Here is a 17,011-nt window from a genome sequence, read left to right as displayed (position 1 = left end):
GAAGGTGGTGGCCTTCTTGAACCCCTGCAAGCTATAAACTGTGTGGCTTCAGAGAGCAGTCAAGAGTCAACCACATTGGTGTGGGATTGGAGTGATGTATAGGTCAGACCGGATAAGGACGGCAGGTTTCCTTCCCTAAGGACATTAGTGAACCAGTTGGATTTTTACAATCCAACAGCTTCGTGGTCACTTTCATTGATACCAGCTTTTTATTTCCAGATTTTTTAAAAAGCTGAATTCAAATTCTCAAACTGCTATGTTCTGCGGCTGTGATGAGTGGGCTCCGACAACTACAACCATCTTCCTGTGTGTCAGGTATGACTCCAGCCACTGGAGGATTTTCCCTTGCATTTAAGAAGTCCTACTCACTGAGCAGTGATCAACATTGAAAACATTTTTCAAGCAGATTTGAATCTTTCCCATAAGGAGTGGTTGTCCTCCTCTCTCACTAGTTGTCTCTGAGGGAATCTTGAAAATTCTTAGCAGTAATGAAATACTAGTTGAACAGAATAGTTTTGGTCCCAAATATATTTTTTATGCATCATGGAGATATTATGAAGGGAAATAGCACCATTATGGAAGAACATTTGTACAGCCACCACTGTAGAGTTTAACTTGAAAGGTATGTATTAATGAGGAGGTTAAGCCCAATCCTAATGTTTAATTTAGATACTACTGCAAAAAGACGTGATTTAGAATAGAACCCAAATTAAACATTAATTACTAGATAAAAACAAATCTACAAAGTTCCATAGTGTTTAAATATTCTCCTCCATTGGATGACAGAAATTCCTATTTATAAGTATAAACAAATGAGGGAGTGATTTTTTTTGCTTAACATTGATACAAATGCAAAAAAAGCTAAAGTAGGTAATTACCTGCTTCTTTCTGAGCTCATGTAACAGGTTAGGTGCACAGCCCACAGCAGTGGGCCTATATAAGTGGTAAATATTGTAAGGAAGACTGCTGGCAGCTCAACATAGTTCTCAAAGCCCACAAAACCAGCTGATATATCCACTGTTGCAATGCTATTGGAATTCCCCTATAGAGAAAATAAAAGTTCAAAGAAATTATATTCTCAAAAATGTGAATTTTAAGTCTCATCTCCATATTAGAGTATGGCATTTTTCTAATAATATGGATTGCCATAGTCAGAGAGTAGACAAAAAAAAATCATAAAAATTGTAATAATACATTCCACCTGAACCCCATACACCCAAAAATGAGAAAGTATATGTACACAGGAGCAGCAAGAATGGGAAGTTGTTGGTTCTAAAATTCAAGTGCAAAAAGGAACAAGATAAACAAAGTTGTGACTAAATAATACAAATGACTTTCATCTTGCACCCAATTGGGAAAGCTGCAGACTTTCAATTCACTAAAATATACTGGTTGATCTCCTATGACATTACTCACAGATATAGAGTGTTGACTAGTGAGGGCTGCAGCATCTTCATGTGTGCTTATCTAAAGAAGTCATGCCTTTCAAGGTCGCAATCTGTTCAAATATACTGTTGAGTCTTGATGTGTTTGACATTGGAATTTCAATGTCTGACCAGTACAATGAAATGACAGTGTTGGGGATTTCCTGTATCTGTATCATGATGTGTAATATTAAAGAAATGAAGCGAAAGGCTGCTGGATAAATATCGGTATATGATGTTAACGAAATAGTGTGTGCGGACCTGAAGCCTGCAAGGGTGGGGGGAAGCTGTTAGGGATGGAATAGGAAAGGTTGTATTAAAGAATCAATTTTATGTTAAAGACTCAATTTTGTAACAAACATGTAGCTTTTCCAGAATCTGCTGGCAACAACATTCTGGTACAGCTAGAGTCATACGGTTGGTTGCCTGTTCTTTCTTGTAGATATGCTTATCTGTATAACATAAGCTTGGATGAGTAAAGCCATGAAACTTTGGACCCACTGATGCTGTAGAAGTCAACAAGTCTTTTGAATGCTGAGCTGACGTAAGTTAATGTAAACCAAGAATAAAGGACACGGAATGCAGGACACGATGTAATGGGCTTTTAGCTAAGGATAAAAGAGAGAACATTGTCATGGAAGTTAGGTAAGACCTGGGGACTAACCACCCTGTGACGGAGCTCAGCAACTGTGACGCTAGTCTTCCGCAACCTTCGCATCGCCATGTGTGTTCTCAGTGAGTATCATTTCCTATAATAAATCTATAAGCAAAGATTATTATAATGGCACAGTGACAACAGCTCCAAACCCATCCCTAGCAGTACTAATTAAAAACTCTGATCAACACCAACATATAGTGAACCCTGAAGCCATTGTGTTAGGTGGAATGTGGGAAGCAGTGGGTGAATATGACGATAGACGATGTTAGAAAAGCTATGCTACGAGAGATTGTGTTTAGATTCCATTTTGTATTGAGGACTCCGTTTTGGGGTTAAAAGACAGTAAACAAATAGTATCCGGAACATGTCCAAATCAGCCAAGACCATCATGGCTGATACAAGCTTTCATCATAGAAGATAGCTTTCTGTTCTGTGTAGTTATAACCTTCTGGTGGCTTTTACCCACCGAAGCGAGTCTTTGGAATGCTGAGTTGGTAGTTAATGTAAACTAAGGGTAAAGGTCAGGGAAGATGCATGATTTAACAGCCTTTAGCAGAGGGTATAAAAAACCGTATCATTGTAACGTGAAGTTAGGACGTCTAGAGGTTGGCCACCCTGCTAATGAGCTCAGCAATTGTAACGTGAGGTCTCCAGCAGGCTTTGCATCATCGTGTGTGCTGTTTGTATCATTTCATCTAATAAATCCACAAGTGAAAGACTCTGCGTCTAGAACTCTCATTCCAAGCTTCTGTCACTGGCAATATCTAACAGTTTGGCATCCAAAAGGAGGCAAGTTCTTCAATTTTGGAACCTGTTTACTTATACAGTTATACAACTATTATAGTCAGGATCTTTGTGCAAGTTTGATTTACATTAAATTGATTGCAATTAAATCTATTATACCACCATTAAATGCACAAAAGAGTAAAGGGAGTTCGGAAAATTACAAAGTTTCAGTTACAGGATGATGTTTTATGTAGATGGGATTTGAGATTTAAATCATTTGGATCTTTTGAAATCACTGCACTGTTTCTTCAAATTTGCATGCATACAGCAAGTCTGAAATTACTATTGTGGTAAATGACTCCACCTACATTTTTTCCCCCAAAGTTCAAAGATCACTTTGCCAGCACAAATTAACCTGTAAACTTCTATTTTCCAGAGTCATTAAGAATTTAAGATCTTCACCTCTGCTTGAATATTTACTAATTAAAATTTTTGCTAGGTTGCAGTGCTGAGTGTAAAAGAAATCATGCTTTATTAAAAAAAAAGTTGAGTTTCAGGACTCAAGTAGAGTGCTTCAAGTTTTGTTTTAGGTTGACAATTTGCTTGATGCCACAGACACCTGGAGTACGTCATCAAGTGTTTTTCTCACAATGGTCACAGGTGGAGTAAAGCTTAGCCTCTCAATGGCCCAGTTTTAACCCAGTTATCCTGTCGTGGGATGAAGTTGACTTGTAGATAGAGCTGGGACAACTTGCAGCATCAAAGAACTAATGTCCAGGTTCAGAACAGGCGTGGAGGGTGAAAACAGGTAATTATAACAATCTAAGCTGTTAGATGCCTGGGAATTCTTATGAACTTATCATTTAAATAGAGATAGATAGGCATGCTATAGCCCTGGCTGCAACAGAATTACATGTAATTTCTATGCAATTCAAACAGAAACAGGCCGTTTGGCCCAACCAGACTGTGTTGGTGTTTTCGTTCCACATGAGCAGTAGTCTTAAAATGTATGTTATTTCACATGGGATTATGAGCAACCTGGCGGCTGAAGAGAAGTCAAAGGCCACACTAAAGTGACAGCTGTCCCCTGAAATGAAAAACCATTTGCTGACAAAGCTGAAATGCAATGTAAAAGAAGGGATCCTTCAGGTCTAATTCAGCCAGCCAGCTTTCTGGCTACACGACCTGAATAAATTAAAAAACTGTTGGCACCTGAAACGTGCATCCAGTTCATTCCAATTTGCACCATCAGGATTCTGACTGGAACGTGGCTCTCCATTTCAATTGGCATTGGGGAACTCCGGGCAGCACCACTCGGAGGTGATTGTACATGTCAGACGCTCTTGGAGCTAATGCAGTTGCAGCAGCTGGACTAATGCTTTGGTGTCGTGGGGTACCAACTTACTGCCTGGGTTTGTTAATGAAGAATGGTCATTTAGAGGGGTACTGAAGCATGTGGAATTGTACCCACTCAAGAAAAAGTCACCACCTTAGGCAAAGGGGGCTAAAGAGAAAAAGTTGGGAATGGGTAGAAAAACCAAGAACTGCAAGAAAGGTAAATATCTTATGAAAATGACACATGGTGGTTACTGAAAACATCGCAATCCTTATAAACACTGTGTTGGGAGGTTAATGGGTAATTATAGCCAAGTATGTGCCTCAACAATCCTAAAAATGTATATCTGCATTTAAACTCCTGTATACAAGGAACAGAGTTCCAGGAAACAACACTGTCTTGCAGAAGGTTCCACAGCAGGAAAGGTGAATAAGGGCCAACACAGAAAACTAGCAAAAGCTGAACAACTATTTCAAAAATAAAAAGCTGACAGCTCAAAAAGAACTTTGAATGCAGATTTTGAGAGATGTGAAAATAAGGTACAGTGGAACACTGGCTTGTTACAACTTATACTGCAGGCATACCCAACATTCTCTTACTTTTATTGCAGGGGAAAAAGTGAAAATTCACAAAAGTGCAGCTACTAAAACCAATGAGATGAAAGGGCTGATCCAGCAAGGACTCATTTTTTTCTCCTTCCTCTCCTAAAGGTGCTGACTCTTGAAGTACAATTCCATGGGTGCTGGCTGGCTAGCCTTTGTAGTTTGCTCAAATGCTTGTTCTTCATTTGTTAATCTAGATGAAGTATATGAGTAGGCTGCCTCAAACAGCCAGCTCCTATCCTGTTCTCACCCTTTATCCACACTTTCTGCCAGAGCTGAATATTGGTCAGGATGTGGATGATTTCCCTATAGCCAATTCAGCACAAGACAATGACTAGCTAATTTCAAGGCTTGTATAACCTCTTTGGTTGGACGTGGGATGAGGAAATACAGATCAGAGTTCACTACCCCCACATGAAGTACATTTGGAAGTTTTTTGGGATCATAGCTGACAAAGTCCTGGGTGCAGGTGTAACTTGTGTTTCCTAAAATAGTAGTTAGCTGCAGCATTGTAGCCTTTTAGTCATTCATCCCCCACGGTGCTTTACAATCTTCCCCAGAGTGGCTATAGGTTTATCATCCTCATTAACAAAAACCTAGCTAACAGGAAGGAAAGCAGGGCAAACCTCTCTCTTTAGTGTCACAAGACTGCACCAAAAAATCTTCAGAGCCAGCTGCCTGTCAATCTTTATAAAATATATTTTATCAGGTCAGGATAATGCGCTGGAAGGAGAGGACAAAACCCTGGAAGAGGTTGCTTAGTGAAATTAGTTTCACATTTCTGAAATCAAAATTCTTTTGAGATTGGCAATAGTTATAAATGTAGTAGTGATTTTGTATTCTAAAACTCTGATGTTGGTTGCAGTGCATTGGTGTCATCTTATTGGGCAAACATAGCTTAAAAACATAAAAACTTAATCCTTTACTGGGAATTAGAACTTGAAACAGTGAGAAAAAAAGAGGTACCTGAAAGTAAAAGGAGGCCTGGCCAAACCAGTAATATATGATGGTAATTTGTGCTGCATCATAATCCAGTATCCTCCAGATAAAACTGGTCATTATCAGTTGAACCATGAGGATGAACAACAACACTGGCAAGTTGTGAGGGCGGAGGAGCAATGCAGCCAAGAGTACAAGTCCATTGTATATTTCCCAGAGTCCCCTACTGTTTGTCGTGGTATCAGAAGAATCAACTTCGGATTTCAACAGGTCTTTAACTCCCGTAAAAAGAATGCCAAGGATAAATATGTAAACAAATCGGGCTTCAATGATTCCCCTAGCAAGAAAACAGAATACAAATAAATGATTACTTTTGCAGTACTGTAAATTGTAGGGTAGTGGCATATTACCTCCCTTTACAATAGTTTGTACAGTAAGAATGACTACAAAGAATGAAACCTCTAATTAAGTCTGCCAATGGCGATTTAATTTTTTTTTGGTCAGCTGGTTGTCCAACTTATGTATAAAAACCACATCCAAGTTTAAGAGTCTTCTCTACTGTGGGAAATCAACACAGGTAGAGTGTCTGATTGTCCAATACGGCAGGCATACTCTTTCTCTGTAGGGACACACTTCACTTATCATAATCAAGAGTGTTTAGGTGCAGAATGGCCAAGCTATGACTTAGGGATACTCATTTAGCAAAGGAATTTAACTAACTAAAACCCTACAGTATACCAGCAGAGAGGACTGATAAACTTTCTGCTACTTGTCCAGCTAGCACCCTCTTACCCATTAGGCACCTGGTTTACAAGGTTATCTGGAGCAGAGTAGGAAGAATCCCTGCCCCTCATGATCAGTCGATCCCTCCAGGTTCCAAGCTTGCAGGTCAATCATCATCAACAGTGCTTTGGAGTACTGAAGATCTACTGAATCTGCCACAAAGGGTTGACTTGATTCTAAACTTCTTTCACCATGCATTTTATCTTAGATCAACTTTGACCCCAAAGAGATACTGCATAAGAAGGATAGCAACTAATCGGTCATTAGACAACTGACGGGCTCACTGGCAGATACTCACCATTAAACGTGTGAGTGCATTTCCACCATCCTCCTAACCAAAGGACAGAAAAACCCTATACCGCATGGTGGTTTCACCAGTTGGAAGAGTGGAGTTTCATCATCACGACCAAGCAAGGAAGTCATAATGAACCTTTATAAAAACACTGGTTCGGCCACAACTGGAGTATTGTGTCCAGTTCTGGGCAGTGCACTTTAGAAAGGATGTGAAGGCCTTAGAGAGGGTGCAAAAGAGATTTACTAGAATGATTCCACAGATGAGGGACTTCAGTTACATAGATAGACTGGAGAAGCTGGAGTTGTTCTCCTTGGAGCAGAGATGGTTCAGAGAAGATTTGATAGAGGTATTCAAAATCATGAAGGGTCTAGGCGAGAGTAGATAGAGAGAAACTGTTCCCATTGGCGGAAGGGTCAAGAACCAGAGGACGTAGAATTAAGGTGATTGGCAAAAGAACCAAAGGCGACATGAGAAAAACCTTTATTTTTTAAAAACACAGCCCAACCATCTTCAGCTACTTCACCAATGACCTTCCCTCCATCATAAGGTCAGAAATGAGGATGTTCGCTGATGATTGCACAGTGTTCAGTTACATACACAACCCCTCAGATAATGAAGCAGTCTGTGCCCGCATGCAGCAAGACCTGGACAACTCTACCTGGCTTGGGCTCATAAGTGGCAAGTAACACTCGCGCCAGACAATGACCATCTCCAACAAGAGAGAGTCTAACCACCTCCCCTTGACATTCAATGGCATTACCATCGCTAAATACCCCACCATCAACATCCTGGGGGTCACCATTGACCAGAAACTTAACTGGACCAGCCATATAAATACTGTGGCTACAAGATCAGGTCAGAGGCTGGGTATTCTGTGGCGAGTGACTCACCTCCTGACTCCCCAAAGCCTTTCCACCATCTACAAGGCACAAGTCAGGAGTGTGAAGGAATACTTTCTGCTTGTCTGGATGAGTGCAGCTCTAACAACACTCAAGAAGCTCGACACCACCCAGGACAAAGCAGCCCGCTTGTTGGCACCCCATCCACCACCCTAAACATTCACTCCCTTCACCACCGGCGCACTGTGGTTGCAGTGTGTACCATCCACAGGATTCACTGCAGCAACTCGCCAAGGCTTCTTCGACAGTACCTCCCAAACCCACGACCTCAACTACCTAGAAGGTCAAGGGCAGCAGGCACATGGGAACACCACCTGCACGTTCCCCTCCAAGTCACACACCATCCCGACTTGGAAATATATCGTCGTTCCTTCATCGTCGCTGGGTCAAAATCCTGGAATTCCCTACCCAGCAGCACTGTGGGAGAACCTTCACCACACGGACTGCAGCAGTTCAAGAAGGCAGCTCACCACCACCTTCTCAAGGGCAATTAGGGATGGGCAATAAATGCTGGCCTCGCCAGCAACGCCCACATCCCTTGAACAAATTTTTTTAAAGTTATGATCTGGAATGCACTGCCTGAGGGGGTGGTGGAGGCAGATTCAGTCGTGGCTTTCAAAAGGAATTTGGATAAGTACTTGAAGGGAAAACATTTTCAGGGCTACACTGATAGGGCGGGGGAGTGGGACTAACTGGATTGCTCTTGCAGAGAGCTGGCACGGACTCGGCAGGCCGAATGGCCTCCTTCCGTGCTGTAACCTTTCTATGATTTTATGAACTGCTTGGCTCTGTGCAACCCAAACATAGTAAGTAATGAGCCCTGGATATATATTTGTGCCTCCAGATAACACCTTCTAGCAGATGTCATGCCTAGTCTTGATTTCTTCAAGAGCATATGACTGACGTCACCTTCAGCGTGGTGGAAAGACCTACAACATGCCAGCTACCTTGATGTCCCAGACGACCAAGTTCATTCCTCATATGAGGCTTATTCATTATCAACTGCTTAATCTGGGTCCTCTTTTGAGGGGCTTTGGAAAATAGGCAACTCCACTGTGAGACTGACAGCCCCTCCAGGGCACTCAGTGGTGGGATCAGCCAGATGGACCTCAGTGATCTTTTCCGATCTTGTACATTACTATGTTCTTATGATTCAAGGCTCAGCTGAATCATCAAGTGGCACAAATGGAGCAGAAGGTAAGCCTGAAGCCCTTGAGAGAGAAATATAACCTAAAATGTCTACTTGTGATAATAAAAGGGTGCAAAAAGCACAATTGTTTGTCATCACCACATATCTAATATTGTGAATTTATTTTGTTTTAAAATGGCATTTAAGCTTAACGAATACAACAACAGCCCGCACTGGTTACCGAAGTACTTACTTTGAAATATCATCTTTATCTGGCTTCCATGGAAATATTACGTTTCCAATTGCTGCACGATAACAGTAAATTCCCACCAGCCCTAGTGCCAGTGCTGCTTTGGAAACAGAGGAACATGTCCTCTGAACCAAAATAAAGATCAGTAGGAGGGATATTGCTGTCAGTATGGACAGTGCAATTCTATGACTGGAACTACAAAGAAAAAACAGCATAAATTAACAATCAATCAACATGTGTAAAACATGTCATCAAAATAAAGTGTCCCCACCTCATCATTTCATATTTTTGGAACTACTTTAATTTTATTACAAAACTAATCTTACCCCCCTATCCAAAATCAGATATAATTTCAAAAGATCTAATACATGCTTAATTGCATTTGTGATGCTTAGAGTACAATATATGTTGAGTTAATAGTGGTTGTTTAAATCTCCACTGAGCTGCAAGTAGAAGTGCTTTCTAACTGCGGTGAATGCAGGTCATAATACAAAAGATTAAAGTATGCTTACTTTAAATAAGCAAACTCCTACAAAAATGGCAAATGCAAATTCATTATACCAGACTTTTATGAAATGTTATATATAGACCTTAGTCTTCCATCTCCAGCCTTATAATGTAACCCCGGAAATACATAGTATCAAACCATATGGCATAATGTGCATCAGAGAACCTCTATCTACTTAGAAGTTGAAATCCTAACTTAAAAAAATAGGTATAGTTCAGAATAATCTGCTCTCTATAGAGTGCATCAAGTTTACACACAATAAATTCACTGATGCCATGGCTACCAACCCAGTCCTTAGGGTATCCCTCCAATTATCCTTAATGTTATGCCTCTGAACTTGCCCCTGACCTGTGATGTTTCTAAAAACCTTACTCCCGAAACACCTTTCTTTATCCTTAGAAATTTTGTCAAGCCTATCCTATCTCTAAAGTGATCCCTTTTAGTCTTCTGTATTGCCCTTACATTGGTACTTTCTAAAGTTGTGGAAGTTGCTGTTAACTCCCAAATTATCTATCACCTTGAAAGTTCTGGTCTAATTCATGATTGCCAATATATGGTTTTCAGCATGACCATTTGTCATTGCCAAAACTTGTGACGGGAATGAACCATTATGTAACACATACAATTTTTAAAAATTAGTTGTTAAAGAACTGGAGAAACATTACAACATTTTTACATTTACTGCAACTACAAAAAACTATTACTTATTTTAATACAAACCTGCTGCCATCCTCAAATTATAATAAATAAAAACAGAAAATGCTAGAAAAGCTCAGTAAGTGAGGCAGCATCTGTGGAGAAAGAAACAGAGTTAACGTTTCAGGTCGAAGATCTTTCGTCAGGTCTTCCAGTTCTGGGTTTCCAGGGATCAGTGTTGAGACTATTGCAGTTTCTAATTTATATATGATTGGAATTCAGAAACCCAAAGTGTACTGGTCAAATCTGCAGATGGTGCTAAACTAGAAGGAGCAGTGGTATTGGAAGAGACAGCTTATAATTGACAGAATGAGGTGAACAAAATATGTCAGAGGCAGAACAATGGCAGATTAAATATATGACAGACAAATGTAAAATACTGCACGTTGCAAGGAAGAATAGGCAACATAAATACTCCATGAATGGTGTTGAAATAGCTACGGGTGATGTTTCCAGTGATTTAGGGTCCATAACAAAGGGGGCACAGATACAAGATTAAATGCAAGAGATTTAGGACAGAGAGCAGGAGAATATTTTTTTTTACACTTAAGGTAGTGAGGCTGTGGTATGCACTACCAAGAGTTAGTGATTGAAGCACAGCCATGTCAACTTTTAATAGTTTAGATAGGTAGTTGAAGGAAAGGGATATGGGAACAGAGCAGTTACATGGAATTAGGATAGTGCTCACATGGAGAATAAACACCAACATGGACTGCTTGGGCTGAACTGCCTGTTTCCGTGTTGTGATTTCTATGTAATTCTATGATTAATAAGTTATTTAAAACATTGCTTAGCATTGAGCAGATGCAAACATGGGGAGTTAGCTGTAACAATCAGTTATACTGATTATTGGGCTACTGCCAAATCAATAATTATAACCATATTCTACTGTACTAGTAACCTAATATATTTATACCCAAAACAACAGGTTTTCAAATCATGAAATTGTTTAAAAAGGTTGATTATTTTCATTTTTTATACCTATTCAAAGGAAGAATCAAGTAATAATACTTTATTTGTATCTACCTTGTCAGCCAGTGGCCAATGTCTGGTTTGTGAGCCCATTTGATTCCAGTCTGGTTCAGGCAGCGGAGTACCCGACAAAACATGAGGATAACCCAGGGGCTTGATAAGGCCAACCACTTTTCATGGCTTCCACCTAATCGCATATGAGCTTTTGATTTATCATCTTTTTGATCATAATAGGAAGTTTCGAATAAGCCATGAATTGTGGTTTGCTGTTCATTGCAATCATCATCTTCTGGATTCCTGCTTTTTTTTGATTTGCCTTTAAGGTCACTGGCTTTAAAATATTTTCTGCAGACATCTTGAAAGAACACCAACAAAAGTGTGTTGACTAGAAAGTACCAAGTTTGATGTTCTTCTTCTATAAAACTGCTGGCACCAAGACTCAGAGTATGACCAAAAGTCCCAAGTAATAGAACCACATCAAGCTCAGACCAGTTAGAACCAACTGTAGCACCACTCTGTTAGGGAAAGAAAACACACACCACCAGTTAGTAAACACTTATTTATCAATAAACTGTTAAACACATACCTCACTATGGATTTGTTCAACAATTTTCACTTAATTTAAATTAATTTAGAATGGCAGAAATCAAACAAGAAAAATGCCAACTTAAAAACAATGTACAAATTCAGTCAAGCTTCAGGTTTCATTAAAAATAGAATCACAGTAGGAACTGCAAATAATCTCAGCCTGAGCTGTGGGGTTAGCTGAATTTATTCAATACCTGCTTTTATACTATTCATGTACAAATAACTGCCCTATTACTGACCCAAAACATTTATGCTACCAGCTCGAGAATCTGCAGTAATTGCTGTAAACCAAAGAGGAATGTCGGGGTACTTACGCTACTTGGAGTGAACACTTATGTCGAATCAAAAAGTGAAAATAAAACAATATGATCTGAAACGTTGAATTTCACAAATTGCAAAAATGCTATCCAGGCAGTTGCAGGAGGAGGTTTTAAAAAACCAAAAAACAACACACAAAGTTACAACACAGAAACAGACCATTCAGCCCAATCAGTCTGTGTTGGCGTCTACCCTTCACACAAGCAAATAGTTCTAATCATACATACCCACCCTGTTCCCTTATCCCTTCAACCCCTTTTCCATTAGTCACCAATCCAATCTAAACTTCAATGTTGACATCGTTTCTGCCTCAACCACTAATTTTGGACGTGAATTCCAGTCACACAACTGTGTATAGAATCTTCTCTTGCTCTGTTCTAAATCTCTTACATTTAATCTTCTTTCTATGGCCCCTTGTTTTAGACTGCTCAACTAAAGAAAGACGAACTTGCATTTATATAGCGCTTTTCATGGCCTCAAGACATCTGAAAGCACTTTAAAGGAAGTTAAATACTTTTGAATTATAGTCACTGTTGGAAAACATGGCAGATAATCTGTTTTAAGGATATTGGTTGTGGGATAAACACTGGCCAGGACACCAGGGAGAACTCCCCTTCTTTCCTTTTACATCCACCTGAGAGCACAGACTTGGTTTAACATCCCATCCAAAAGACGGCAGCTCAGACAGTGCAGCCTAGATGATGTGCTCAAGTCTCTGGAGTGGAACTTCAGCCAACAACCTTCTGACTCAGAGGCGAGCATGCTACCAGTGAGCCAAGGCTGACAGTCTGCTTCTATCGACCCTGTTCCATTCTTAAACACTTCTATCATATTGCCCCATGATTTGTGTTGTTCTAATAAAAAATGCACAATTTTTTTAAGTCTTTCTTTGTATTTCCTCATACCAAGCAGAATCCTGGTGAATCTCTGTTGTATCCTCTTTAGAGATTCAATATCCTTCCTATAGTACTGCGCACAGTACTCTGAGATCTTAAGGTTCATCATTACTTCTTGTGATAAACCCTAGAATACCGTTAGCATTTTTACGGCCTTATCAATCGAAGGTGCTGCCTTAAATGTCGTGAACCTGTACCCTCAAATCGCTCTGCTCTTCCACAGCATTGCGCCTATTTCCAGTCACAGTATAATTATCGCTTTTTTTTTAAAAAAAAGCAAAATGTATCACTTCACATTAACTGGCACAGAATTCCATCTGCCACTTTTTAACCCAATCCCTCATCTCATCAATATCCCTCTGCAGCTTCTTTTGGTCTTATAAAGAATTAACTATAGTTTCTATTTTGGCAACATCTGCAAATTTTGACACCACTCCCTCTAGGGTTATAAGATGTGAAGCAGCTGCAGAGAAGAGGTAAAATGAAAACAACCTGGACAAACAAATCCATTCATGAGTCATTTCCTCTGCACACTACCATTTTATGGTGTTGGACAAAACATACGTTCACCCAGTAGCTGTCTTTGCAAAGTTTAGAAGAATTTTAGCTTTCTGTGGAAATATTATCTTGTGAAGAACTAGTCTACAAACACACACACACCAAATATACAGTTGAGTCCTTTGCAGAAAGCCTAAACCTCGACTTAATTTGTTTAAATACAACTGCTGGTAGCTTCATCCACCCTCATTACAAAAGTACACTTCAATATTAGTGACTCACCTTATGTTGAGGCTTCCTATTTGTAAATCGCTTCCAAATAGTTGAAAGGAGCACGCACTGCAGTGCAGATATCAGTACAATCACTGTTGCAGCTAATAGCCAGGACACATTACAAAAATAGCAAGATGTTTTTGTCGATGTACATACAACAACATGAATAGCTGCGAACATCAGACAGAGCAGGTAAAACAGGAGGGAGTAGAATGGTGATGACACAGGTACTTCAAATTCAGCAGTGCTGCCCAGTGCCTCTGGAGTACTTGCTATCAGAAGGAAAATAACCTAAAATATAAACAAATATTTGTTAGATACTAATAGATTTCCCACAGAAAGCCAGGAAAAAGCAATTTTCCATCAATGCATTAATCATGCTGTTGGTATCAGTATGGAGATCTGCAACTTCTGGAGCTTATAACATTCTATTTTGTTTGAGGTATGCAGTTGCACGTGTGAGGTGATGATGTGGAAACAGCCTGCACAACTGATCTCCCCACATTAAAATACTCAGAAAAGTTATATGAATCTTTTTAAAAATTTGTTCTCAGGATGTGGAGGACGCTGGCCATGCCTAGTTACCCTGAGAAGGTGTTAGGTAGGCAATTTCCGGATTTTGACCCAGCAGCAATGAAGGAACAGCAATATTTGTCCAAGATGGTGTGTGACTTGTCTTGGTGGTAGAGGTCACAGGGCTGAGAGATGCTGTCAAAGTAAGCTTGGCGAATTGCTGCAGTGCATCCTGTAAATAGTACATACTGCAGTCAAAGTACGGAGGGCGCCAATCAAGCAGACTGCTTTATCCTGAATGGTGTTGAGTTTCTCGAGTGTTGTTGTGCCTACACCCATCCAGGTATATGGTGAGTATTCCATTACACTCCTGAATTGAGCCTTGTAGATAGTGGGAAGTCACTGAGGTGTCAGGAGATGAGCCACTTGTCTGTGTTTCTGCCCTGTTCTTGCCCAGTGTTGGTCCAGTTAAGTTTCTAGTCAATAGTGACCTGCAAGATGTCATGGGAATGGGATTTGGCTTTGGTGATGCCAACGAAGGCCATGGGGAAGTGGTTGGGTCCTCTATTACTGAGGATAATCATTGCCTGGCACATATGTGACACAAATGTCACTTGTTAGCCCAAACCTGGATGCTGTCCAGGTCCTGCTATGGCTTTTGCTGTGCCCAGTACACACAACCACTTCTTAATATCATGATCAGTAAACCAATTGGCTGGACATTGGCATCAATGATGGTGGGGGCCTCGAGAAGAGCCACCTTTGGCTAAAGATTCTTGCCTTGTCTCTTGGGAGTGGCAAATAAAACTATACCGAATAAAAGACGTGATGCATAACAACTTCTTAGCTCATGCCTCAGAGGAAGGAGGACCCAGTGAATGGGTGGTTCCCTTGTGCCATAGGGGAGTAATGTTACCACATTCCCACAGTGAGCTCATTGAGGAGCCAGAGCCACTTATCAAACGTTGAAACAAACCGCATATTGGCCCTACTCTAAGATCTAGAGAGCTACATTCAAAGATGTTTGGTATACTGGAAATTTCAACCAGCCACCAGTTATCACAGGGCCCTTTACAATAGGGAAGCTTGCCTCAACCTTGATCAGATAAATTGGGTGGGACCTGTGACCAATTCCGCAAAAGGGTCCAAGTACATTCTCACCAAATAGGTGGAATGTTTGACTGCATCCAAAAGCACAGCAGAGGTTACCTCTTTCCTGCTAATTAATCACATGCTCAGCAGGTAGGATTTCCCCTTGTGCATAGAATCGGAGAGATTCTCATTTTACATCAGAGTTGATACAGTAAGCATAAACTAATCTCGCCAGCTTTATATTCATCGCAGATATGAATCTTAGTATCAATTTATGATCAAAGTCAGTTAATGCTGAATTACTGTGGCATATACAAACTTCCTTTGTAACCTCACTTACTAATTCTGCCAGTTAACAATATCTACTAAATTATTTGATTACTTCATTGTTTAGTACTTAAATGCTGCTACTTACATATTAGAATCATATAGAACAAAAGGATGCCATTCGGCCCATTGTGCCTGTACCATCTCTTTGAAAGAGCTATCCAATCAGTCTCACACCCCCGCCCTTTCTCCATAGCCCAGCAAATTGTAACCTTCAAGTATTTATCCAATTCCCTTTTGAAAGTTATTATTGAATCTGCTTCCACCACTCTTTCAGGCAGTGCATTCCATATCATAACAACTCGCTGCATAAAAAAATGTCTCTTCATCTCCCACTGGTTCTGTTACCAATTACCGTAAATCTATGTCCTCTGGCTTTCGACTCTCCTGCCAGTGGAAACACTTACTCCTTATCTACTTTATGAAAATCCTTCATAATTTTGAACACCTCTATTAAATCTCCCCATAACCTTCTCTACTCTAAGGAGAACAATCCCAGCTTCTCTAGTCTCTTATCCCTAGTACCATTACAGTAAATCTCCTCTGCACCCTCTCCAAGGCCTTGATATCAGTGCATGCTGCGGTCATGCAAAACCAAATTTTGCAAAAAAGGGCCTTATACCGGTCTTAGGCCTCCTATTTGCATAAGCAAAAGGCTGAATGCCTGTTTCAGGGGTGTGTGCTGGATGCCTACGGAGCGGCCTTTGCCAATATGGCGGTGGTGCACTTCCAACACAGAATGAGTGCACGCACGCTGCCTGCCTGTAAAATAGGTACAGAGCGATCCAATTTCTAGGTCATTATCTTCTCTCTATATAAAACTCTAAACAACCAAATATGGAACAGGGAGGGAGAAAGAGGAGAAATCAGTATTGTGCAATAGTTCCTACCTCCACCACAATGATTGTTCCTACGATCATTGAGTACATATCATACTGTGCCACAATTTTGGAAAGTGAAGAACTCATGAACTTCAAGGAATCCAAATACTGCCTCAACACCTTCTTTCCTAGGTTTGCAAGAGTCTCCGAAGTATTACCTTCCAAGTAAAGCTTGATCCAAGAACCGTGAGATTTTTGTGCTATTCCAAATAGTTTGTACCCAGCATCTGCAAATAGGTAAACAAAAAACTTTATTTAGGCTGAGGGAAGTTATCACAATTGAAGTATTCAACAACCTCAGTTACTTGCAACAATAAACTAAGGCCAAATGAAGCCTGCAAAGCACTCCCATCCTACAAGAAAAAAAAAGCACTTTGCAGCTAGAAAGCCTGCGGATAACCTTAGGGA

General features: G+C 40.3%; 1 protein-coding gene across 5 annotated transcripts in view; it reads right to left on the bottom strand.

Moving 5' to 3' along the window:
- Positions 1-17,011, bottom strand: part of pigg (phosphatidylinositol glycan anchor biosynthesis class G (EMM blood group)) — a 76,659-nt gene that overhangs the window by 39,918 nt on the left and 19,730 nt on the right. For 3 of the 5 annotated variants that reach the window (XR_010964811.1, XM_067994351.1, XM_067994350.1), the window contains exons 7-12: positions 16,613-16,830; positions 13,800-14,081; positions 11,272-11,732; positions 9,045-9,236; positions 5,713-6,022; positions 879-1,042 (exon numbers count right to left, since the gene is read on the bottom strand). Coding sequence is in view for 3 of the 5 variants with exons in the window: in XM_067994351.1 (XP_067850452.1) it covers positions 879-1,042; positions 5,713-6,022; positions 9,045-9,236; positions 11,272-11,732; positions 13,800-14,081; positions 16,613-16,830 (1,627 nt within the window). In the remaining 2 variants the exon portion in view is untranslated. Of the gene's footprint in view, positions 1-878; positions 1,043-5,712; positions 6,023-9,044; positions 9,237-10,269; positions 10,341-11,271; positions 11,733-13,799; positions 14,082-16,612; positions 16,831-17,011 lie in introns of those variants that run through there. The other 2 variants (XR_010964812.1, XM_067994352.1) reach the window with 2 other exon arrangements.

Source organism: Heptranchias perlo, chromosome 1 (genome assembly GCF_035084215.1).
Source record: "Heptranchias perlo isolate sHepPer1 chromosome 1, sHepPer1.hap1, whole genome shotgun sequence".
Taxonomy (NCBI): domain Eukaryota; kingdom Metazoa; phylum Chordata; class Chondrichthyes; order Hexanchiformes; family Hexanchidae; genus Heptranchias; species Heptranchias perlo.
The sequence above is the reverse complement of the archived record's forward strand: the minus strand, read 5'-3'. Positions and strand labels throughout refer to the sequence as shown.